Source organism: Melitaea cinxia, chromosome 1, assembly GCF_905220565.1.
Source record: "Melitaea cinxia chromosome 1, ilMelCinx1.1, whole genome shotgun sequence".
Taxonomy (NCBI): domain Eukaryota; kingdom Metazoa; phylum Arthropoda; class Insecta; order Lepidoptera; family Nymphalidae; genus Melitaea; species Melitaea cinxia.
This window is the reverse complement of record NC_059394.1, coordinates 14,881,159-14,907,522: the sequence shown is the minus strand read 5'-3', so window position 1 is coordinate 14,907,522 and position 26,364 is coordinate 14,881,159. Positions and strand designations below refer to the sequence as shown.

The 26,364-nt window shown below is 33.2% G+C and overlaps 1 protein-coding gene across 1 annotated transcript; it reads left to right on the top strand.

Moving 5' to 3' along the window:
* Positions 1-1,790: 1,790 nt before the first annotated feature.
* LOC123657572 (voltage-dependent calcium channel subunit alpha-2/delta-3) lies at positions 1,791-26,333 on the top strand. The gene is made up of 19 exons (XM_045593100.1): positions 1,791-2,508; positions 3,787-3,868; positions 3,991-4,101; positions 4,233-4,506; positions 4,610-5,133; positions 8,794-9,013; positions 9,475-9,611; positions 12,763-12,801; positions 13,890-14,036; positions 15,257-15,331; positions 16,999-17,180; positions 17,689-17,892; positions 20,189-20,343; positions 21,468-21,738; positions 24,503-24,797; positions 24,889-25,131; positions 25,203-25,275; positions 25,375-25,817; positions 26,150-26,333. Exons 1-19 carry the CDS (start codon positions 2,432-2,434, stop codon positions 26,255-26,257), a joined length of 3,660 nt encoding a protein of 1,219 aa, XP_045449056.1. The 5' UTR covers positions 1,791-2,431; the 3' UTR covers positions 26,258-26,333.
* The last annotated feature ends 31 nt before the right edge of the window (positions 26,334-26,364 follow it).

Genomic DNA, 26,364 nt, shown 5'->3' with positions numbered 1-26,364 from the left:
AGTTCATTAAGAAACAAGACAAGTTACAATAATTTGAATATTTATTAATTGTAGTAATTGAACATTTTTCTTTGTTATGGTTAAAGTATGAAAGTGAATTAGGATTCGAAATAGTATTGAAACCAATAAAACCTATAACCAATAATAATAATCTTACGTATGTTAGTTAAGTAAAATAGTTTGATAGTCAAAAAGTAACCCTTATAGTCGTTCTATTGGGTCTAAAATGAAGACGATATTTAAAATATTTCATAATTGCTTATTTAGTGTAAATGTAAACTAATAGAAATAAATAATGTATTCGATACAAAAAGAATTTCTGAACTCCAACTGTAATATTTACAATTCAAGGATTGATTATTTGAAACTGTTGTTATTGCGATAAAATTGCTTTTGAATTACAAATTCAAATGTTTTCATTATCACTTTACAGCGTAGCTACGAATATTCAAGATATTAGCTTAGTTAAACTCATTTGTTTGATATACGTAATGTAAATATTGACTAAATCACGAAAAGTATTTTGAGATTTATTATAGGTATTTTATCAGCTCTGAAAGTTTAGAAACATTTAAATCTTGAGTATCGCTAGGCTACAATTTATTAAAAAGGTTCGAATTATTTACAAAGATTTTTGTAGTATAAAAATTAATTATTTGGTAGACATTTAAAATTAAAAGACAGGACTGTATTTTCTCGAAAACTTAAAAATAAATTGATAGTCAATAAATAAAAAGGTAAATCTCTGGTTTATTCTTATTTTTACAGTGGTGACGATTTTTGTATTCATGAACTACAAAACATATCAGTTTTACATCTAAATTGTAAATATAAACTACACCCAAAATACATCAAAATATACCTAAGTATTTGAAACACAACCTGATTTGTCTAAATTTTATCAAAGCATCAAATTAAGAAGTATTATTCAAATAAAATATTTTCTATGCATAAGTTTGCATAGGTTTTGTCTCCAAGGAATGCCAATTATTGATCGGTTCCTATTAAAATTGACATTATATATTATATATAATGTATAAGGCTGCTGTGTGGCTACGGCAGTAAATAATATAGCCACCCCCTCTCTTCCCGTGGTGTCGGAAGAGGTAACTAAGGGATAATACAGTTCCACTACCACCTTGGAACATAGAAAGCCAATTGATGGCGGAATAACCATCCAACTGCTGGCTTTGAAATACACAAACCGAAGACGGGTAGCAGCGTCTTCGGTGCGACAAAGCCAGCCCTGCGGTCACCCTGCCCAGCGTGGTGACTATGGCAACGCACACACACGAGTTCACGCCATTATTGGTGTGAACTTGTGGAGGCCTATGTCCAGCAGTGGAATACGATAGGCTGAAGTGATGATGGTGATGACGGTGATGACGATGAGTGATGAATGTATAAATCACGTTGTACAGTTTTAACCATTCTTATCTAATCCTTATTAATATAACCCTACTTACTTACCTACTTGACGAAACTTTAGTTAAACAAAATTATAAATAAAGAAACTTATGAATATCCAAATAAATTGTCTTACAAATACTTCAAAATATATATCTCTCGCAGTCATAAATACTAAGACAGAGCGTGTTCATATAAAATAAAGTATTATATTAGTAGAGATCTCATGATTCTTAGCTAGGTTTTACTTTAATTTAAATAACTGTACTAATTAAAAAATATACAAGTGTAGATATATCGTGAATCATATTTGTAAGCACAGTGTGTGTATCGTTATAGATCTTCCACGCTTCGATATACTACTATGTTTATAGTCTGTGGTACCGCGCCGCTAGCGCTGTGCAGACGGGGGCGACCTACTTCACGCCCGCTCGATGGTGAGCGCTGCCCGCCCGCCCAGAATAGACGGAGCACGTGCGTCCGCCGCGACAAACGTCGCCGGTCGCGTGCGGCCCCGCTTCTTTGCCGCCGACTACAACTCACTTCTGACGTGCTACGACTAGAAACATCTCTTACCAACAAACTCCACACAAACCGCGTTGTGATTCCTAGTGTTAATAGTTGCATAGTTTAATAAGTGTTTACCGCACAGATATACGACTTTTTGCCTTAGAAAACACGATGCTTATTATCTTTAAATAAACGTAATTTATTTATAACCTCGTCGAGTTAGAAAGTAAATATTTGTATCTGCTTTCCTATCGTAGTGGCCTTGCTTGTTATCTCGCACCAGTGAAAGCTTACTGTCACTTTTTCTATAGTTGTGATCGTGTTATCCCTGTGAAAGAATATTTTAAATAATAAATTATCAGAGTTGTTAAATGTTTTTAATATATATTTAGTGATAAGACGAAAAACAAAGATTCGTAACGATGTGCCTTATCAAATAATATTTTTATTTACGAAGTAAAAAGCTGTAATACGAGGTTTTTGAGTGCGTTTAAATTTGTGTCAGCTTCTAAAAATGCACTGTTACAAATTCTTCGTCCTGCTGCCCCTACTTCTGCTACCGGAACCGGCGCCTGCTTGGAAAACTGACACGTATGTAACTTCATTTTTAAGGTAGAAAGTTTAATCATTAAAAAAAAGACAGAAAACTAAACAAATTGGGACTTAACAACATTAAATAACATTTAAATGATAATATTATTTGCCAGGTTTGTTTTATTAGTCTAGTGCTATAATTTTGTATATATATATATATATATATATTTCGTTACACTGCCAATAATAATATATTAGACGGAAAGCCAGAAAACAGAAGAAGTCCGTAAGAATCGATTCTCGTAAATACAAAAATAAACATGGATTTGGCATTCTACTGTTGAAGTGTAGCTATAAACTTACAAAAGATGGATTACAGATGCTTACGTTTCGAGATTGCATTTATGAAATTTAAAAAAAAAAAAAAAAATTAAAATATTATTTAGTTACGATAGAGATGGTTTTTACTTAGGTAGCATAGGTAAAAACGAAAAAAAAGTTTAGATTGTCTTTTGTTTATAGGTATAAATTTTTCTCTATCTCGTTTAACTTAAGTATTGTTAAATTTTTCTACCTTGTATTTAAATTAAACACAAAAATTTACGTATACCTAATAACGGTAACAACTAAAGTAAGCAATTTAAAATCATCGAAACTAGAAAATACATATAAAAAGTAGAAAAAAGATATTTTGAGCCCTTTACTTTAAAAGCCCTTTAATTTAGTACATGCAAGCTTAATAAATTTAGATGAGCATTAATATTTTGAACCTGGGACTTCATACGTTAACAATGATTTAAACTTATATTAAGCTCTTTCAATCGAAGAGTTAAAAGAATAATTACCGAAAAGCAGCAGCTACATTTGACACTGAATCATCAAAGTTTTGGGGATATACTAGTCACTTAAAAAATACATTTATCACGAACTTTTGTAGGTTAAGCTTTAAGATTTATACGGTAAAAGATCGTTATTATGGTTACACTAAACGAGCTGCTTGGTTTTATAGATATGTTTACTGTTCCACCCATAATGAGTCATAGCTCGATAATGTATATTTGGTTTACTTTTCTTTATAGCCTTTCTAAGGCAGAAATAGTTTTTTATTATGTGACCCGTAGATCTTAAGCTTAGCATGTAAAGGTAAACAAAGTTAAATTCTACATGAAGCACAATTTAAAACGTCTTTTAAATAGTTATTACCTATATATTTATGGTTATTTTTGTTTTTAATGTAACTTACATTTAAATAATATTAAATATTGTTAGTTTATAAATCATATATAGTTAAATCATGATGTTTAATATTAAAAAAATAGATATACTTTTTTTCAGGGTCAAAGAATGGGCAAGAACGTTAGGTGACGAATTGTGGCGATTGAGTGAATCATTGACGGAATCCGACCAAATAAGAATTGTAAGAACCGAATCTGCCTTTTTATCTTTAACACTCGATACCTTTTATTTTTAATCCTACAATATGTCCTGTGACGAAGATAATGTTTGAGTAAAATACGAATAGAATTGGTAATATTTCAGAAATACAAACAAATGAATGCGAGTGTTAAGAAAAAGGATGGAAAACAAATATTGGAATCATCGCTAAGATCAGTCAGTACGATGCTCACAAGAAAAATTAACGCTGTCAAGGTAATTTGATTTTTAATTTTATTAATTTTTACCTTTAATAAATTAAACAAAATTTCATGATTATATTCTTTAACTCAAATGATTAATTTACTTACTTTAATTCTGTTTTCATCAAAATATTTGGTTCACAGTGCATTCACGCGACGGCAGAGCGTTTAGCAGCTGAGTTTAATTACACTATAGTAAAAGACAAAAGTTATGATTTCAAATACTGTTCGGCTAAGTATTCACAATTTTACTTCGAAGATGGTTCAGAGCTTGTTAGAGATGACACAATACCGAAGTTCGCTAAAAACAATTCAAACTATGAGAACGTTACCCTAGAAAAAGATTCACATTTTTATGACATTAGTGTTAATACTAATAAGAGCTGTGTCCATGTACCCACAAATATTTTTTATAAAGGTTAATATTATTCTTCTGATAAACAATATTTTATGCGTTAAATCGTGTATATATGTAGATAAATATGTACATTCTTTATTATTTTCAAGTTTTCTCTTTGCAGAAGATGATGCGCTAGGTGCAATTCTATGGTCGAAAGAGTTAACTGAGACTTTTATAAATAATTACAATTCCGATCCATCATTAGTTTGGCAATACTTTGGAAGCGCCCATGGCGTGCTACGTTTCTATCCCGGAATGCCCTGGAACAAGAACGAAGTCGATACGTATGATTGTAGAGTAAAGTCTTGGTATATAGAAGCAGCCACATGTTCTAAAGACGTGATTATTCTTTTTGACGTCTCCGGTTCTATGACCGGTTTTAAGAACTACGTAGCTAGAAGAACTCTTAAGTCATTGCTGGCTACTTTGTCGAATAACGATTATGTAAACGTATTCAGATTTAATGCGACTACTGCAGAAGTAGTCAAGTGTTTTAAAGGCCTCGTTCAGGCGACGCCGGAGAACCTACTTACTATCATCAATACTCTCGAGCCTACGGACAATGGCAAGAAACATAAAGTTCCGCTAGAGGGTAATGCCAACTTGACGACTGCTTATATTGCAGCTTTTACGACTCTGAAACAGGTAATGACTTTTGTAGTCTTAAGCATTCTTTGTGACATTATTAATAAAACTCACTGCCGACATTTTTTAATACTATAATATGAGGAAATGCTTACAGTACTTAGTTAGTTTTCATTTAGAAAACAGAACTGCTACTTTCAATATAGTAAACTTGATATATAAATAACCAGTATTTGACCTATTTTTTATTGTATCATAAGCGATTACCCTACTTCGCTTCAGCCTGTAATATCCCACTACTGGGTATAGGCCTCTTTCCCCATGTAGGAGAAGGATCAGAGCTTAATCCACCACGCTGCCCCAATGCGGGTTGGCGGGTATATTCCCTACCATGAGTATATATATGAGTAATGATCGCTATCAGGTGTGTATGGTAACAACTGGGACCGACGGCTTAACTGTTCTCCGAGGCACGGTGGGGAGGCTTTACTTATTACTTTTTAAATAAATTTACGTAATGGTGTACTAGTCATAGAAACTATAATGTTATCTTTAGTTATTTCAACTTACATCGCATCGTTTTATGTGACAAGTAATCGTAATCGTAAGCGTATTCAATGTAAAAAAAAACCGTTGAACACACGGAATAACAAAAAGTAAACGATTATTGACTTAAAATATTTCACTAGATTTGGGGGTTCGATTTTTGGGTTCAAATTCTGACAAACTAATTAGATTCGTGATTCGTTTTCCTTTCACCTTACAAAAAAGAGTTATAGTAGAGTTATAGTAGTAAGTAGAGCGGTGTAATGATATTCTCACTCCTTTTCACCTTATATATAACACTAGCTGTGCCCGCGGCTTCGCCCGCGTAGAAATCAGTGTGTCACAAAGTTTTTCCGGCAAACTTACAGTGAAACTATCATCAAAATCGGCTTAGCCGTTCCGTAAACCTTCCTCTTGAAGCCCTCTCTCCATTGGTGAAACCGCATGAAAATCCGTTCAGTAGATTTTGAAGGAATCGATCACATATTCTTTTGGGGGACTTTGTTTTATAATACACTAACTGTCGCCCGCGACTACGTTAGCGTGGTTATGAAGATACGCATTAATATTAAGATGTTTAACGCAAATTATTTTTTTATTTCAGTCACTTGAAATGCTTATCACACTGAGTAACATTTTAAAAGGTGCAATTTAGTATAATTTAATAGTTATTTTTATAACACCTCTCTATAGACCACATTTTTAGTTTTATTTTCACGCTGCAGTATAAATGACCTATCAGGCGAACTTATAGCTGCTGTATATGTTTCATACAAACTATTAACCCCAATTAAACCCCCTTAACGGTGGAATATCACAAAATCCGTTATTAACGGACGTCTACTAACTATAATCTACCTCCCTGCCAAATTTCATATTTGTCCATCCTGGATAGATGGACCATCCAGTGGTTATTGAGTTCTCGTGATGAGTCATATTTTTCTTTTATATATATAGATTACGATGCATTATTTGGACACCTCCTCATCATCTATAGAGCATACATTTTAAATTTCAAGTCTCTTACTTCAAAAACATAGTACGTTCAATAAGGAGCCTATCTGCCAAATTTCAAGCTTGTAAGTGTTATAGCTTCGGAGATTTCGTGATGAGTAAGTCAAACTACCATCCCCCGTTTTAACCCCAAAAAGAAATGGATTTCTAAAGACACATTATTTGCACACCTCACCATTTATAGAGCATACATCTTAAATTTCAAGTCTCTTACTTCAAAAACATAGGACTTTCATACAAACTTCCAACCCCCGTTTTATCCCCTTAGGGCTCGAGTTTCATAAAATCCGTTCTTAGCGGATGTTTACGCCCTATAAGAAACCTACCTGCCAAATTTTAAATTTGTAGCTGTTATAGTTTCGGAGATTTCGTGATGAGTTAGTTAACCTACCATCCCCCGTTTTAACCCCAAAATGGAGTTAATTTCTAAAGATAAATTATTTGAACACTTTCTCGCTATCTATAGAGCATACGCTTTAAATTTCAAGTCTCTTACTTCAAAAACATAGGACTTTCATACAAACTTTCAACCTCAGTTTTACCCCCTTAGGGGTCGAGTTTCGTAAAATCCATTCTTAGCGGTAGTTTTTGCTCTATAAAGAGCCACCTGCCAAATTTCAAGCTTGTAAGTGTTATAGCTTCGGAGATTTCGTGATGAGTGAGTCAACCTACCATCCCCCCGTTTTAACTCCAAAAGGAAGTTGATTTCTAAAGATACGTTATTTGGACACGGTCTCACTATCTATAGCGCATCCGCATACACTTTAAATTTTAAGTCTCCTACTTCAAAAACATACGACTTTCATACAAACTTCCAACCCCCGTTTTATCCCCTTAGGGATGGAGTATCATAAAATCCGTTCGTAGCGGATATTTACACCCTATAAGGAACCTACTTGCCAAATTTCAAGTTTGTAACTGTTATAATTTCGGAGATTTCGTGATGAGTAAGTCAACCTACCATTCCCCGTTTGAACCCCAAAAAGAAATGGATTTCTAAAGAAACATTATTGAGACACCTTCTCACCATTTATAGAGCATACATTTTAAATTTCAAGTCTCTTACTTCAAAAACATAGGACTTTCATACAAACTTCTAACCCCCGTTTTACCCCCTTAGGGGTCGAGTTTCATAAAATCCGTTCTTAGCGGATGTCTATGTTTTATAAGGAGCCTACCTGCCGAATTTCAAGTTTTTAGGTGTTATAGTTTCGGAGATTTCGTGATGAGTGAGTCAACCTACCATCCCCCGTTTTAACCCCAAAAGGGAGTTGATTTCTAAAGATACATTATTTGAACACCTTTTCACCATCTATAGAGCTTTCATTTTAAATTTCAAGTCTCTTACTTCAAAAACATAGGACTTTCATACAAACTTCCAACCCCCGTTTTATCCTCTTAAGGGTCGAGTTTCATAAAATCCGTTCTTAGCGGATGTTTACACCCTATAAAGAACCTACTTGCTAAATTTCAAGTTTGTAACTGTTATAATTTCGGAGATTTCGTGATGAATGAGTCAACCTACCATAACCCGTTTTAACCCCAAATGGGAGTTGATTTCTGAAGATATATTATTTGAACACCTTCTCACTATCTATAGAGCATACATTTTAAATTTCAAGTCTCTTACTTCAAAAATATAGGACTTTCATACAAACTTCCAACCCTCGTTTTATCCCTTTAGGGGTCGAATTTCGCAAAATCCGTTCTTAGCGGATGTTTACGACCTATAAGGAGCCTATCTGCCAAATTTCAAGTTTTTAGGTGTTATAGTTTCGGAGATTTAATGATGAGTGAGTCAACCTACCATACCCCATTTTAACCCCAAAAGGGAGTTGATTTCTAAAGATACATTATTTGAACACCTTCTCACTATCTATAGAGCATAAATTTTAAATTTCAAGTCTCTTACATCAAAAACATAGGACTTTCATACAAACTTCCAACCCCCGTTTTACCCCCTTAGGGGTCGAGTTTCGTAAAATCCGTTCTTAGCGGATGCCTACGTCTTATAAGGAGCCTACCTGCCAAATTTCAAGTTTGTAGGTGTTATAGTTTCGGAGATTTCGTGATGAGTGAGTGATCTTTCGCTTTTATATATATAGAGATTTACGGCCTATGACTTTGCAATCATTATATATTACAAGTATTATATTTTAGCGAAGACTGGAGTGTAATGTAAGCAGTCAACAAGGCTGTAATCAGTTAGTCATGCTGATCACGGATTACGTTCCTGGTAACCTCACAGAGGTGTTCGAAGAGTACAACAGGGAGGTAGTCGGAAACAAGACTTACATACCTGTCAGAGTGTTCACTTATCTCATAGGAAAGGAAGTCACGAACGTTCGGGAGATTCAATGGATGGCTTGCTTGAACAGAGGTGTTTTTTTATAGATACCTTTTTATTGATCTTTAAATAAGTGTCTTAAATTAAAGTACATTTAATTATTTGTGTATGTATACACACACACACTCACTTCAGCCCATCGCAATCCACTGCGGGACACAGGCCTCCACAAGTTTGCGCTGAAAATGGTGTGAACTCATGTGTGTTGCCCATAATCACCACGCGAGGCAGGCGCGTTAGTGACCGCGGTGCTGGCATTTTCGCAACGAAAACGCTGCTGCCCTTCAGTTTTGGCCTATGTATTTCAAAGCCAGCAGTTGGATGGTTACTCCACCATCGGTCGGCTTTATAAGTTCCAAGGTGGTAGTGGAACTGTGTTATGTGTCCCTTAGTCACCTCTAACACTTCATATGAAAATTATTTTAGAGCTATATTTAATTCCAATGTTATTTACGTTATTACCATTCTTAATATAGTTGATTGATTTCATTTAGGTTATTTCGTCCATATCCACTCTGTAGAGGAAGTACAACAGCAGGTATTGAAGTATATCAATGTCATCGCTCGCCCTATGATACTGGCTGGCGAAAATCCTCCCCCAACCTGGACTCATGCTAACATCGATTATACCGTAAGTTTGATCATCATTTTTACATTAAAATTTCATAAACTTATGTATGTTCTAAATTTGTTGTTATATGTTTAACATACACAGACGGTAGTCTTGTACAAAAAGGCTTAATGCCTTTGGTTTAGGTTACAGTCTCTGATAAACATATGAATGATTTTTTTTTCTTTAAAAGCTTTTGCTATATTACATTTTATTATTTATACAACTCAATTTTGAAGAATACCTTTTTCATCGATTAAGCGGATTCAATTCGTTTTTTTTCTTTTAATAGCTATCATATTTCCAATATTACTCAGTAGAAACTGTTTCTAAAATAGTATTTATTTTATGTAGAGGCTAATAAATATCTGTATTACATTGAAACAGTCTGTTTAATATTTCGAAACACTTAGAGATTGTTTCACCCCAGTGTTTTGGTGAGGGAAGAGAGGAGGGGTTAAGGCGATAGAATGTAGCAAACCACCCACAGCTACTCTTCCTACGTACGCTATTTACTTGATAAATAACCAATGCTCGTACTTTCACTCGCCAAAATCCTGCTAAATTTTTGGTTTATGTTCACTGTAAACGCTAAAATAAACTAAATTATGTTTAGTCTAAACACAATATATAGCGTAGCTTTTACAAAAACATTTTGCCTTATGAATAATAAATTTCGATGGTACGACTGACGAAAATGGACGGTAAATAAATATTAGTATAATGTACAAGATTTCGTTGCTTTGGGGATTAAAATACACTTTTTACTTCGAGAGATATTCTATTTTAAATAGGAACTGACAGTTTATTGTTTTATTTTCTTTGTACCGATGTATATTGTTTAGTTTTTCATTTGAAATTCAGTAAAGAGATCTACCAATTAAACTTTGAAAATCTCGTAATGCGTTACAAATTCTGTTTATAACGGAAATTTTGTTTTTAAAACATTATGTTATGATTTAAAATTTTAAAGGCATGAAGCAGTCATTAATTAAGTATGGGTCCCGAGAGGGAGGGGTGGCGAAATATAAAAACCTCTACCTTACATAGGGTGGGGAGGTCATATTGCCTCTTACGTAATATTTTCCAAGTTGATCACCCCACAACAGCATATAGACGATTCCAGCGCAACGCAGTAAAAATTGCGAAGCGCGACAAAAACTGCTGTGCATACAAAAATTACAATAATACAATTTGTCCTTCTACCGGTGGTGAAGATGTAGAGTGGCTAGAGAGACGAGGTTCCAATAGGCGTATCGGATGAAGTTCCATCTACCACTGCAATGAATGGATTACTAATTGTTTATGAATGGACTGCATGGCTTACTAACCCATTCAGTTAAGATGACTGAATTGATCCCGTTTTACCTGTTTAATTTATTTTATTTGAAGTTAATTGAAAACTAGTCGATCATCATTTAGTGTTATTTATTGGTTTTTAAATTATTTAGCTGAATTATGTGTAGGCTTATTTAAAAACTGACCTTTAACTACTTGTACTAATAAACTAGAGTTTTTGTGTAACTGATCATTTTCTAGCAATATTTTATTATTTTGAAACACGAAATGAAATCTTACGTAAGAATAGGAGGGTTTGAAAAATCTTACGAACCCTTACATGGAGGTAGAGAGGGTCGACAATTGCTAAAGTCATCCTTACGTAATTAATAAATAGCCCCTCACCATAAATATGGTCGTGCAGTTTCTTTGATATTATATTTGTAATAAATGTATGTTATTTCATACCATGGCGAGTGATGACGTAATAACCGCTGAGGGAGGTTTGGAACGTACTTAGCGTGTCATTTTTTTCCAAATTGTATCAACATGATTTATAGAACAAAGTACGCTCTTAAGCTTTAATAATAAATTCTAGATATTATGTAGGAAAAGATTATATCGATATAAATATATATTATACTTATTCCTTATTTGAAGTGGAGGAGAAAACCAATATACTAATAAATTTTATTTGCTTCACTTGGCAAGGTTGTTCAAAATACATATATGGCTGAGCTATAACCGGTAATTAGATCGATATGATGTCGTGCAATTTCGTTTCTTATTTTATCGTGAGCTACAAGAACAAACAAATGTGAATCAGGAAAATTTCACTCAATTTTTGTATTAAAGTTTTTCAATTAATATTTAAACTAGAAAATCTTAATAGATAAGACTTATATATAAGTTATATTATAATTGTGTTGTAATCATTTCACATCAGTGGCCGAATAATACGTTCATAATGATTGCCTGAAATAGGTTAGCTATATTTACAGCTTGTTTACTAAACGTGGCAGTGATGTTTATCGTTTTTTGATATATCATTGAAACGCGGTAGAAGTAACATTTACAGAAGCATTATCACTTCAGCCTATCGCAGTCCACTGCTGGACATAGGCTTCCCCAAGTTCGTGCCAAAAATGGCGTTAATGCACGTGATTTGCCCATAGTCACCTCGCATCAATACTTACAAATAAGAAACATAAGTAAAAAAACAAGACGGGGTACCTACAGACTAAGCTAATTATAATTAGGATATACTTATTACTTAGTCCTAAAATATGTATTCAAATACCGACATAGTTCTATATAACTTTTGTATACATATTTAGTCTTACGTATTTAGAATGAATAAATCTTTGGAAGCTCTCGTTGTGTAGTCGTGAGCAGAAGCTGCTATATCTATCTGTAGGTATTATACGAATTATACAAAACAAAAAGACTTAAGTTATTTTTATACCCTTTTGATAATTAAATAATTAGTCTAACTCTGTTCATAAAATATATTAAAATTTTTTTTTTGGAAGACTATAATCGACTATGAATACAAAACTGTCCTGGCCTTTCCTACGTCAAAATAATTAAGCGGATTAGAATTAATTTTTGGTGTGATTTGAGTGTTTTATACCCACTGTTTACGGCAGTACCTACTTTTTTATTAGAAATAAAGAAATAAAGATTTGTCTAGAATTTAGTTATGCTTGCCTTGGACGACGGGATGAAAATTGAGGTTTACTGTGAAGCTTTTTTATGTAAATATTTTAATACGTAGACTATTCATATACTTATATGTAATACATTTTAAATTTTCACAATGTCTCCCATTATATATAGATATAGCTAGTAAAGTAAAGAATTATAGTTAAACATGAAATTTTATTTTCAACAGAGAACTATAAATTGGAATGTGAGCAGCGATGTGAAAACGGTGAGTTTAAACTTTGCAATTCCTTTATTTTAATAGCCACGAGTACTTGTAGGGAGTTGTTGTCGACGAAACTTTTTTATGGTCTTTTATTCCACATTGCAAATTACCACTTCAGTTCCTTTGCGAAAATAAAGTTTTTTAGAACTTGGACTGCGTATTTTTTAAGTAAATTAAATCTAGCTCCTAGGTTTAATTTAATAGCTACTTTTTTTACGAATCTAGGTCGACAAACAAGCGTACGGTTCACCTGATGGTAAGCGATTACCACAGCTTATGCGCGGCAGCGCCTGCAACACCAGAAGTATTGCAAGCGTGTTGCTGACCATATCCTCAATCCCCCCAAGAGCTCTTGCTACGCTACTTTACGCACCACCAGAAATACAACACTGCTTTAAAGCAGTATTATATAGCGAGTGATCTTTTGTAAGGTCGAGGCTATGTAAGAAAATGGGCTGCACCATATTTTGAACAGGATATTTCCTGCTGTGACCTACTTACAAAATTTCAATTTATTTGAATGCCGGATCCATAAATCTGTATTACGATAATGACGTTTAACATGACTGTGTTGTAATTATTGATGAAACATAACGCTTTTAATTTTTTTCATTTACATACTTATATAACAAAACCTTTAATTTAGAAATAATAAATAAAAGTTTTGTTAGCAAAAGAATTGTGTTCCCGCGTGTCCAATTATTTCTTAACATGTCATATCTCTGACAGACGGCAAAATGCGAGAAGTGGTACTCAACTGTCAGACTTTATTCGTCCGCAAATTAGTGTACGAATAAAGAAAAGACGATGTTTTACAAGTACACTTCAGTTCTTTACTGTAAATTTTAAATATTTTAAAGTAAAAAATAAATAAAAATAAAATATCATAACCTAGTAGGACTCTCCTGTTATCTTTATTCGTATTTTAATATGTGTCTACTAGATTTGAAATTATATTTGACTTATTTTTTGACATGATTTGATTGACATGTTTTTAAGACATATAAATAAATGTAATCTTTTACTCCTTATAATAATGAGATTAAGGAAGTGATTGTCAATAAAACAGTAATGAAAGTAATATTCTACAGCCAGATGAAGACAAACTGGTGACGTCAGTGGCGATTCCGGCCTTTGACTACAAATACAACGATGAACATAATGACGCCATTCTACTGGGGGTGGCCGGAACCGACGTCCCTATCGATAGTATAGCGAAACTAGCGCAGCCACATCAAGTATGTATTTGTATTTACATACTAAATAATATGACTAGTGTATATATTTTTATAGCTATTTTTTATCGTTTTCTTAAGCATTTATATACTTGTCTATGGGCGTAAAGAGGTATGAGAGATGAACAAATAAAGCTTGTCACTGGCCTAAGCTACAATATTATAAAAAAAAAAGTCGTATTGCATGTAATTTGTTTCTTGATTATTTGATAAAGCTACTGCAAAATATTTGTATCTATAATTATTTATGTTAATTTTCTTTTTCTTACATGCAATTCAAAACTTAAGAAAATCCCTTTTACGTTCATAGGCGTAGGTATTAAGATTCTTCAGTTCAGTTCGTTGACCTATCAAAATTATCCCCTTAGTTTATTCCTTTCTAAAAGAGGATACAATGGACTACTACATATATTCTTCAGTTACAATTACTCATATTAATAAACTTACCGATATGTGTTTTCTAGCAAAAGTGCTTCCATTTGAACAAAAATTAATAAATTTTTGAATTTTTGGAAAAAAAAGAAGAGGTTATCAAGTCCATTTTATTTTTTATGTGCTACCTTATAATTTTTACTGGATATATCGATTTTGATTAACCTTTTAGAAAATGCCTCACGATCAAGAAACAAACACATAAATGTGTAGGAGAGAATGAGGTAGAATATATTGCACAGTATTTTATATTCTCGACGGAAAAAATCTCTCGTAAGCTACTTTTCAGAAGATTCACTTCTACCGTGTTTTGATTGCACAAACACACATACTTTTTATCAAAGCTGCCAGTTAATACTTGTCATGTAGTCCTATTTAAATTTAATCGAAATCTGACGTGTACTTTTTAGTTATCTATCCCTAATAATGCTAGGTCGTTTTACTTTTCAATCTAAATAAAATCGGTTTTTATTTCGTTTGCGAGTAAACACAATTATTTATGCACACTGTCTAATATTAAAACAAGTGTGTCTCCGTTTAGTTAAAGTTGGTAAACTAGAACCATGCACTGATTTTGATACTTGTTCCTTACTAGATAGGTTATATAATCCAGTCGTACATCGTATCGTGTATCATAGCCCATGGGCTATGATACATTATGTGAGGATTCATAGTAGTAACATATAGTGAGCATATACATATGTTGGTATAATTTAGAATGCGTGTTATTTCTTGCGTGCGTTGAAACCGCAAGGGTCGTAAAGTTATTAATATTTACAATTTTGTTCCAGCTCGGCGTCAACGGGTATTCATTTATTGTGAGCAACAACGGTTATTTATTACTACACCCACTGCTGATAACAACTGTAAGCATTTTAATTACTAGAATGTAACTTTATTTCGAAATACGGACTACAGTACACAGTCATAATAGTAATATCATAATAATAATACTTTTTACTGTACACTATTAAAAGAAATAACAAAATAATAATATACAATGAAATATGTACAAAGGCGGTCTTATCGATGAAAGAGCGATCTCTTTCAGACAACCTTTGGGTAGCACGAAACAGAAACTGCAGTTACTATAATATAAAATAATGTCAATAAAAACAAAAACATACAAAAAAGCTCACAAATGTTACTGTAAATGATAGTAGTATGAAATTAACGTGTAAAATAATAACCCAGTAATTTTGTATGTTATCAACTAACAGATAGATGAACAAACAAATAAAAATTGAAAATGTGATAGTAAGATATATCAAATTATACTTGTATATTATAGTGGTAATGACGAGGATTGAAGAAGACGTATCAAATTATTATTCAAAGCAATCGAATTTGGTCCTTAACCCGATATTGAGTCTACTAACTTTGATTTTCTCCGCAAGTTGTTTTGCTAGATGTCACAAAATCTTTTATGAAAACGTGATATAAAATTGTTTTGATATTATGTCTACATATTCAAATCAGGAAGCAACTGTCATTACATAAGTATAGCGAAGATATAAGAAAAAGGCAGATACAATAAATATTAGAATCAGTTGCATAGTATTTTATTTAATAAATGTAAAAAAAAACAATAATAACACTTTTATGATCCTTTGTTCCAAGTCAAGGGTTGACGATTCGCGTACCGTAGACAAGGCTAGAATCTATAACTTAGACAGAGCCTCGATTTCATTATTTTTTATTTATCAACTTGTTACTTTGATCATCTCATTTCGTAAGACCCTTCTATCAATAAATTCGAAAGGTAACATCGGCAAGTTTACGCGTCGAATAAGCCTCCCATAAACTTGGTATGAGACAATTTTTTTCAATTATATACAAGATACTTTGAGATAGAGTTAAGTTGGCTAAAAGGTAATACTTTACTTGTAAAGCTTTGAATATATATATCTAAGACTTAACAGTAGTTATATGAAGTTGGATATTTTAAATAATTATTGTTCTGAAGGATTAATGTATAAACACTGTCAAGCCAATACCCCTTTCACCTCACCGCGATGCTCGTCGACGATGAATCCTAGAAGGCGATGCTCTCCTTCTGCGAGACAGTAATGTCCCAGAAGGAGCGGGTGAAGGCTCCCGCAGGGGTTTTGGTCGGTATTGCACCCTCAAGTGCTGAAGCCGACATACGGTCTAGGACTGCCGTTCTGGATATCACCCGTAAATGAGTTTCCCTGCGATACCCCCCAAAAAAAATACCTTTTTCATCTCAGTAATGTTAAAAACAGTAAAAATATGTATTTTTACTTTACTCTGAAATCAATCAATCGCTTCCAATTGAAAGTGGTAGGTGTATAAATAACTGTAGTCCTGGATTATCATATAAACTGCTTTTATAGCGAGTATATTTTTAAACCAAAACTCAGTGGAAAAATATGAAATTACAGTACTTAACACTATTACACTACAGTTACAGTATTATAGTATTAATAATAATAAATATAGATAAAAGAAAATTCGAAAATATATGGTATAATAAAATACTCGTATCAATAACTTAAATATTTTTGTATAGATAAACAATAAACTACAAGAAAACTACAATAGTGTAGACTTCGTTGAAGTGGAACAAGTCGACGACGGCAAGGGACCCAGAGAATTAGGCGACAAGATCAAAGATCTCAGGCAGAATTTAGTTGAAGGGAATCACGGGAGCATGACTAACGTCGAAGTTCTCTTTCATTACGACAATATGAGGTACGTCAAAGTATATATCAACTTTATCATATTAATTCAACTTTTCCTGTCTCAATATAAAAATATTACAATACACATTACTTACAAACTGTCTTGTTTTCAATTCTTTCTCTATTTTACAACCAAGGTTCTATAAATTCTTTTTCTCGATAGCTCATTCTCGTTATACGCTGAGTACGCTTAAAATTAAAACCTTACCTTATCACTCAATTGAGACTGAAATAGCCGTAACGACTATTATTATGTACTATATTATATAGTTCATATCGATAGAATCTCTAATTCTAATACATACATATGTATATGTGAAAAGAATTGTATGGATATAACATTATTTATTTAATGTTTGGATTTTACGTACCTATTTTAAGCAAACCAATTAGGACAATCTAATATTCAGGGTAGATATTTGAGCTTGTACAAGGACCAGCTGGAGATGAATTTGAATATTTAACTAACACATGCATAATATATTTGAGGGATTTTGACGAGGAATTTTCATTGTCAGGCGGATTTCTCGAGTACATCACGACTATTTTTTCAACAAATTAGAAGGCACACCATTTTCTATGGGTATTTCTTTGCCCATGGGATACGGAGATACGGAGCTAATGTTAAAGGACAATCCATTAGAAGCGAAACAAGGTCAAGACCTCATTGGGGTCAATGTCACCAGCTTCTTCAATTTCGCCTATAGGGTACATCGTGATTGGTGAGTTAGTCAGCTTCCCAAATATCCATATTTAATCTTGATTATATTTATACGTATGGTGAGTAGGTAAAACGCATGTTTAATCAAGATTATTTTGTTTTTACTACTTAATTCAAACCGCCTTTATCAAATCATAAATCAAGTGTATCAATAACTTTTATTTAACTTACTAGCTGTGCCCGGGTTTTCGTCCGCGTGGAATTCAACAAAAAAAAGTTATTGTCAATTCGCAGTATTATAAAATAATAAATTTCTAAAATAAAAGTAACCTAAGTTACTCCTTACTACATCAGTTATTTGCGAGTGAAAGTCCCGTCAAAATCAGTCGAGCCGTTTCAGAGATTAGCCGGAACAAACAGACAGACAGACAGACAAAAATTATAAAAATGTGTTTTTGGTATATGTACCGTATATCCATACGCATTTAGTAAAAATTTGTTATTTCAATATTACAAACAGACAGTCTAATTTTATTTATTTGTATAGATGTAAAGTCATGCCTGTTGACGCTAAAGTAATCCTTCTAACACATAAAACATAAATAAATGTCACGTAAAATGTCAATAAAAGTTTGTTAAAAAGTAGATTATTGTAAAAGATTCAAAAGTTTTAATAGCCCGAAATAGAAATTCTCCAACGTCATTAACAGTATTGATCCTCCTTTTTACAAATCCTACCCAGAAAAGCTTAAAAGATAAAATTAACGAAGAAAAATTGTAACAGTTAATTTGTTGTTTGTACTTAGCCGCGTTACTTGACTCTTTTATTTTGTATTACATAAGTGAAATATATAATTTGACATTGGAAAAAAACAATTGAAGTTTATTGAAGTATTTTTACGCGCGACGACTCGTTGGCGCAACGGTTACAGCACTGGTTTGTGGCTGTTGCGCTGGCGGTTGCGGGTTCAATCCCCGCACATGACAAACATTTGAATTGGCCATACAGATGTTTGCCGTGGTCCCTACCGTGCCTCGGAGAGCAAGTTAAGCTGTCGGTCTCAGTTGTTGTCATGTACACCTGATAGCGCTTGTTACTCATAGTATAATATATCCGCCAACCCGCATTGAAGCAGCGTGGTGGATTGAGCTCTGGTCTTTCTCCTACATGAGGAAAGAAGCCAATGCCCAGTAGTGGGATATTACAGGCTGAAATGAAATATTTTTACTTATGTGGTTATATCATTAGTTTTACAGATACAAAAAAGCCTAGTTCGTTTCGGACAGAAAGACTATTATACTACACAGACATACACAGTACATGATTTACAACACTTGACATGTTGAAATGATACATTTATTATTCAACGTAAAACATGTTTCTTTGAATGAAATGATAACGGCATTTCATGTTTCTCTTTTATTAAAACCATTATTATTCAATTAAAAGCGTAAATATGTATAGGCGTTTAGGCATAATTAGGCACAGGCGAGTGGTAATTTAGCTGGAAAAAACCATTCCGTTTAACGCTCTTTAACAAGGCTAAGTCAAGATAGTTGATGAAATTCAAAAGCAATTTGAGTTTTGCTGATCAAATAATATTGTGTCAGAAACGTTTCATTTAAAGGTGATTGGTGTGTTGTTATTTTTTCAGTATTTGTTAATATTATTGGTGCGTTTTGTTTACGACAGTTTGCAAAGCCGAAACATGAACCGAAATATGAGTCGAAACATTTTTTATTCAGGCAAATCTAGAGACTAAAATTTTGAGGATGTGTGTATATGTGTTCAGTTAATATTTGTGGAAAGAAGTTCTGAGCCGCATTACAATCGGTTCTTATGGAATATTTTTGAGTCACCTTTGTTGTTCGATAAATACTGCAGAAACAACTATGGCGACCGACCTAAGTACCACACCCACACCCACTAACCACACCCACTTAATAACGACGTCTAAACCTTTTTTTTTTTTTTTTTTTTTTTTTTTTTTTTTTTTTTTTTTTTTTTTTTTTTACGCTGGAAAATGCATTTACGCACTGACCCCGCCACCGAGCTTGGCAGCAGGAGTGTGGGGGTCCCGGCGGTAGGTGCAATGCCGGACTACCCACTAAAAACCAGCGGTGCCCTCGTCGTCCTAGTGGGGCGCCACGGTACCACTATAAGTATTCGCCATGATGCCCCGACGTATGACCGCAAGTGCTGCGCGGCCGCCTTCGCTTGTAGAGCGCTCTCGGGCACCGAGAGCGCCCTATTGCCTCGAAAAGAGGACGCTACGGCGACATGGCCGCAGCTTCCTTAGCGCCTCGTTGGTAACGACGTCTAAACCTAAGCTAACTTCGTCCAATCTACTTTACAGGGTTTACTGCAAATATCATTACTTGGAAGGTCATGAATCTGAAAATGCAGAAATTGAAATATTTAAATTTCTTGTTAAAATATCAAAGAATGAACTTGATATAACTAAAAAGCAATATGGTGAAGAAACGCAAGACCTCCCTTTTAACGTCGAAAGTAAGTACTGCGTTACTTTGAATGTATCAAACGTATACTAGACGGGTTTTGGTTTGGAAGTGAGGAAAAAGAAAAATGTGTTTTAGTTTAATCTAGCTTCCCGCCCCAGCTTCGCATGGGTATTTAACAAAAATTTCGTTTCGTTTCGAAATCGCTTGTTTCGCTGTTCAAATCGAACTAACTCTGGCGGGCGACACCGAGCTCTTATATATTCAGAGAGCTAGGCTCTAGGATATTTGAGAAAGTTTGAGAATATTTTCTTTCTCACACCTTCTAGAATATTTTTGACATTATCGTCCGCCGTAACAATAGGTTCTGCAGCTTTAGCATACGTAGTAAAGGCGCGAAATTTAAAAACTTAAATTTTAAAATGTTTTTAGAACTAATTTGAATAACTAAATTTATGTCGCTTTAACTCCAAAATATAAATTAGCTACTGCTGTATAAATACATAAAATTTTATAACTTTATTATAGTAACAAATCTAATTTAAGACTTTACTGAAACTGGAATTTTAAATTTCACGCCATTACTACACATGTTGCAGTTGCTCGCAGCGCCTTTCGAAATACAACCCAAATAATCGTTGTTCTGAACGAGGTTCAAATACTCGACAACAGATGGCGCCACTGCACTTAATTTCCAAGTCGAGGGGTTGGAATAGCCCTTATATCTTTAAAAACACGCTCTTTAGGTTAAAACGGGAACTTTCTTGTTTGAGGGGGGATAAAGGGCTATCACACTATATAAGTCCCTTTATCGCGCCGGGATTCCTTCTTAAGTTTTATCGCCACGCCCATTTTATCAACTTAGTTTTATTATATATAATAATAATGATTACGATAATGATAATGTATGCATCTTCTTTATGTACTTTTGTAGTCAATATTAGGCTAATAAATTTATAATATTGATGCTTATCCGTAAAAGTTAAAGCCTGGTTTTGATGATTTTGGACATTTAATTGAAAGATATCTAGTAACCATGACCAAACAACTAAAAAACTATACAAGTAATTCACTGTTTGTAAATAATTTGTACTTACAACATAAATATATGCAAATAAAGAAAAAAAAAGTATACATTTTGGTATTAATAAGATTAATTTTACATTCCTTCAACAGCACATTGTGGTACCACACCTTTGGGAAAAGACGACTACTATTGTAACGAAGATTTAGTCAAACAGTTGGTGTTTGATGCAAAACTCTCGGCTCCCTACTTCAGGACTTGGGAAGCTACTGAGGAAGAGAGGAATTTGGCACAGAAGTACAATGTTAGCGTGCGTTTTATTGCTACATCTAGTGGTCTCACTCGCTGGCATTACATATTTGAAGATACTAAGAATGAAAGGGTGGATGAATTAGGACAAAGGACAAAAGAATATCCTGGCGAGTACGTATTCAGAAAACTATATGTAACATACACAACACGTATTTAATATTTGTCCTTAAATTGTATTTAAAAATTTAATATTCAGTTGTACGGTAATTGCTTATATTGTAAATGATTTTCTTTTTCTAACATTTCTAGCCAGTCTTTATACGTAATGCGAGTAGAATTTATCTGGATTTGTTCTGTTTGTGACTGCGAATGATAAACTATTTAGTAATGAAGACTGACGTTTTTGTTTTGTGATATAGAGAAAAAGATGTAAGCTAGTTAACCGACTTCCAAAAAAGGAGGAGGTTCTCAATTCGACTGTATTTTTTTTATGTATGTTACATCAGAACTTTTGACCGGGTGGACCGATTTCGACAAATTTTTTTTAATCGAAAGATAGTGTGTGTCAATTGGTCCCATTTAAATTTATTTGAGATCTAACAACTACTTTTCGAGTTATATCTAATAATGCGTTTTTACTTGACGCTTTTTTGGCCGCATGATGTTGGCCTAGTAATAAATAGAGAAAAAACAAAAGCCATCTATATAAGCTCAACGCAAAATAGATTCTCTGGGGACATACAAATAACTGCACATAGCCATCAATGTTTTCATAATTCATATACTGGTACCTGCAACTGTAACCACATTGACTTTGTTAAAACTCAGCGTTACCTTGGTATTACTATAGATACTAACCTCAATTGGAAGGAACATATAAACAATGTTTGTGACAAATTACGTGCCCTTTTAGCCAAATTAACCATAATTAAACCCAAAATTCCATTCACAATACTATTAATGTTTTATAAATCTTTAGGTGAATCTATTATATCTTATGGACTAAGCACCTACGGTCTTACATTTAAATCACATCTCGATAGAATCTATCATCTCCAATTACGAATCTTAAAAACAATCGTACCAATATACATAAGAAATAAATACAAAAACAACGCCTTGAAATTATTTAACTACTGCAAAGTAATGCCAATACACACTAAAATAAAATATACATTATTAATAGAACAATATTTTAATTCAAACATTCAAATAAAAATGAGTCACTATAAACTAACAAGAAATATTACAAATCACACATTAAAAATACCTAGACATAGTAATTTTTATGGAAAACGTACGCTTGAATATATTATTCCTTTATTAATAAATAATCTGTCATCGAATTTAAAAAAAAAAATTCAAAAAAATAACTATAAAAACATATTAAAAAAATTCTTTTTAGACCAACTTAAAGAGAGAGATTGACATGACCGCATTTATTATTTTTATTATGATTATTACTATTTTTTAACCACTTAATGTTATTTTTTTTTTCTTTCCAATTATATTCACATGTATAATAATCTATATTTGTATAGCTTTATATCATATTTTTATGTTAGTATAAAATATCGTATGTACTTTAGTATTATTACTTTAGAAACACAGTGCACTGTTAAACTATTCATTGTTTTTGCTGCACTGTTTATCACATAAATTGTATCTTTTTTGTTTTCTTCTGTAAATAAATAAATAAATAAATAACTTTCTACTGGATATACTGATTTGGATAATTCTTTTTTTGTTAGAAAGGGGATATCTTTAGTTTAGTACCATGATAAGGAAACCAGGATTTGATGATGGGATCCCAGAGAAATCGAGGGAAACTCTCGAAATTCCGCAATAACTTTTTGCTGGGTGTTTCGATTTTGATAATTTTTAATTTAATGAAAAGCTGATGTTCATCATGTGGTCACATTTAAATTTTATCGAGATCTGATAACTATTTTTTGAGTAGTTACTTGACTATTTATGCTGTGTGGCTACGGCACTAAAGAATTTAGCCACCCCCTCTCTTCCCGTGGGTGTCGTAAGAGGCGACTAAGGGATAACAAGGTTCCACAGCCACCTTGGAACTTAAGAAGCCGACCGATGGCGGGATAACCATCCAACTGCTGGCTTTGAAATACACAGGCCGAAGACGGGCAGCAGCGTCTTCGGTGCGACAAAGCCAGTACTGCGGTCACCAACCCGCCTGCCCAGCGTGGTGACTATGGGCAAAACACATGAGTTCACGTTATTTTTGGCGTAAACTTGTGGAGGCCTATGTCCAGCAGTGGACTGTATAGGCTGTAATGATGACTTGACTATTTTTCGTCGATCTACGTTGTATTACTTGTCGATGTAATTGAAGTCGGCTTTTTTTTTTCGTTTGTCTGCAAACACAATTATTACAAAATCAGATACAGTAATATTTTAGCGTACTCGCATCAATAGAAAGCTAGAATATTGTTTGGCTCGAATATACTTTTAGTGATCGAATTATCTAAATGAGAAGATACATGTTATTCTGACCAAATTCTATTGGAAGTAGTATTTTCAGTTTATCGAAATATTTTTTATCGTGTTTATTACATACATAAAAATTAAAATGGGGATTTTATTTATTCATTTATTTATTCTTAATGTACACCGAAACCGTACAGACACATATAAAGAAAGATACAATACAAGATGTAGAAAGGCGATCCTATCGCTAAATAGCGATTTCTTCCAGATAACCTTTGGGTACTGGACACGATACAGTAGCAGCGGTTAGAGGTGTGCACAAATTACGGAGGAAAAATCCATAATAAATAGACAAAAACTACGATATGATAGACTTAATATTAAACAAATTTTTTAACAATTAAAAATGGGGATATGTCGTTCTCAAGTGATATGCTTTTAAAGAATATTTCGTTATTAATTCAATATTAATTTTCTGTTTTAGAGTATTCGGAGACAAATATTCCAAAGCGATTGAAGAAATTTGGTACAAAGCAGCGGTTTTACAGCACATGATAGATAAAGAGTCCTTGGTTATTTCTACGAATCTTCCAGTACTCGACGATACGATAAAGTCTCCACCTCGTATAGAAAATGAGGATGGAGATATAACAGTCACATCTAGTTATGCTATATTCTATAAAGACGGCGAATCAGAAACGCCTGCTGCAGTTGTCGGATTCCAGTTTATGTATTCGAATTTTCAAGAAATATTCTTTAATATGACTAAAAATAATGACGTGAGTGCTAAGTATATTTATATATATATAAAGTAAATTAAACATAAGTTGACATTTTTTAGTTATACCAGGAATTTTGTTTTCGTTTTAGGAACTAAACTGTGAGGAGGACGGTGATTATAGATGCTATGTCATAGACAGTTCTGGGTATGTCGTTCTAAGTATAGACAAGTCCGACGTGGGAAAGTTTTTTGGTGTCATCGAAGATTTATCTGGAGTTCTACAGTCTCTTATAGATAAAAAAATATTTGATCACGTTGAAGTTTTTAATTACCAAGCTTTATGTCTTACTTCTACACTTCAACAGACCGATGGTGCCTTTTCTTTTGATACGGTAAGAGTCCGTACGTAGACATGGCTTTTAATTTTAAAGTTTTTACTTTAATAAATTTGTTTTCTTTTCAGCCTTTTAATTTACTATCGAATTTCGTCAAATGGTTGTTAACTGAGGCCTTGTTAGTAATCTTTAATATATTTGGTTTCAATAATAATGCATATTCAGCGAATTTCGATTATGGTAAGTACAAAAATAAAATAACTGAAAATTTTGAAATGTAACTGCCAAATATTAAGAAAGTATTATTTACAGTAAATGACTATCCAGAGGTACAAACAAACGTTTATGAGGACACAACCACAACTGAGACACCCTTTGAAGAGAACACTACAGAATCAAAAGGAAGCGAAGACTCAACACTATTTTCTTGCGACCATCGTATCGCATTGTACATATTAAACCAATCTTACTTTTTACAATCTATGGGCCTTTATCCTGTAGTGAAAGAAAATTCAGGGGATTGTCATCCTCCATACTGGGCCACATTGGTCACAAAAACTAATTTGCTTCTGCTAGTAGTTGAGAGAGGCCCGTGGAACTTTAAACATGACTGTAAAAAACCGCCAGATACCAAACCAAAACCTACAAGCAATTCTACAACAAGCAGAGACCCTTGTCACAAATTAGAGTTAGGACAGTTGTACAGAAGGCGTCTCGAAGGGTGTTTCACTTACCACGATAAGGTGACGATAATATTTATTTTAAATAAATATAATAAATTAAAGTTTTCTTTAAAAAAGTTAGTAAAAAATATATTTTCATTAATGTATTTTAAAATATAAGTAAACGCCTTCCTTAAAATGTATATAAGTATCGTGTGAACAATTTAAAATTGTGTTTCGTTTTTACATTGAATAGTAGAATTTTACAAAGGTTACAACTATAACACATAAATACCATCCCTATATTCTTATCTGATACAATTTCTAAAAACGTAGGGGCAATGAGGACAATACTGTATTATAATGTAAATTATATTAAGTTGTTATTCATGCTATTATTATATTGTTCACAGGAAAGAAATATTACGGAGTGCGGAATTGGAAGTCTAATGAGAGCTAATGTTGTATTATATACAAGTATGATTTTATTTTTAATTTTAGCTTCAAAGTTATTTTCATGATAAAATAAAAATGTTTGGTACTAACGTCCTATAGATTTCTACCTTTCTTACTTTCACAATAAAATTATTTATCCTTTGAGTTGTTTTTATTTTACCCTATATTTACT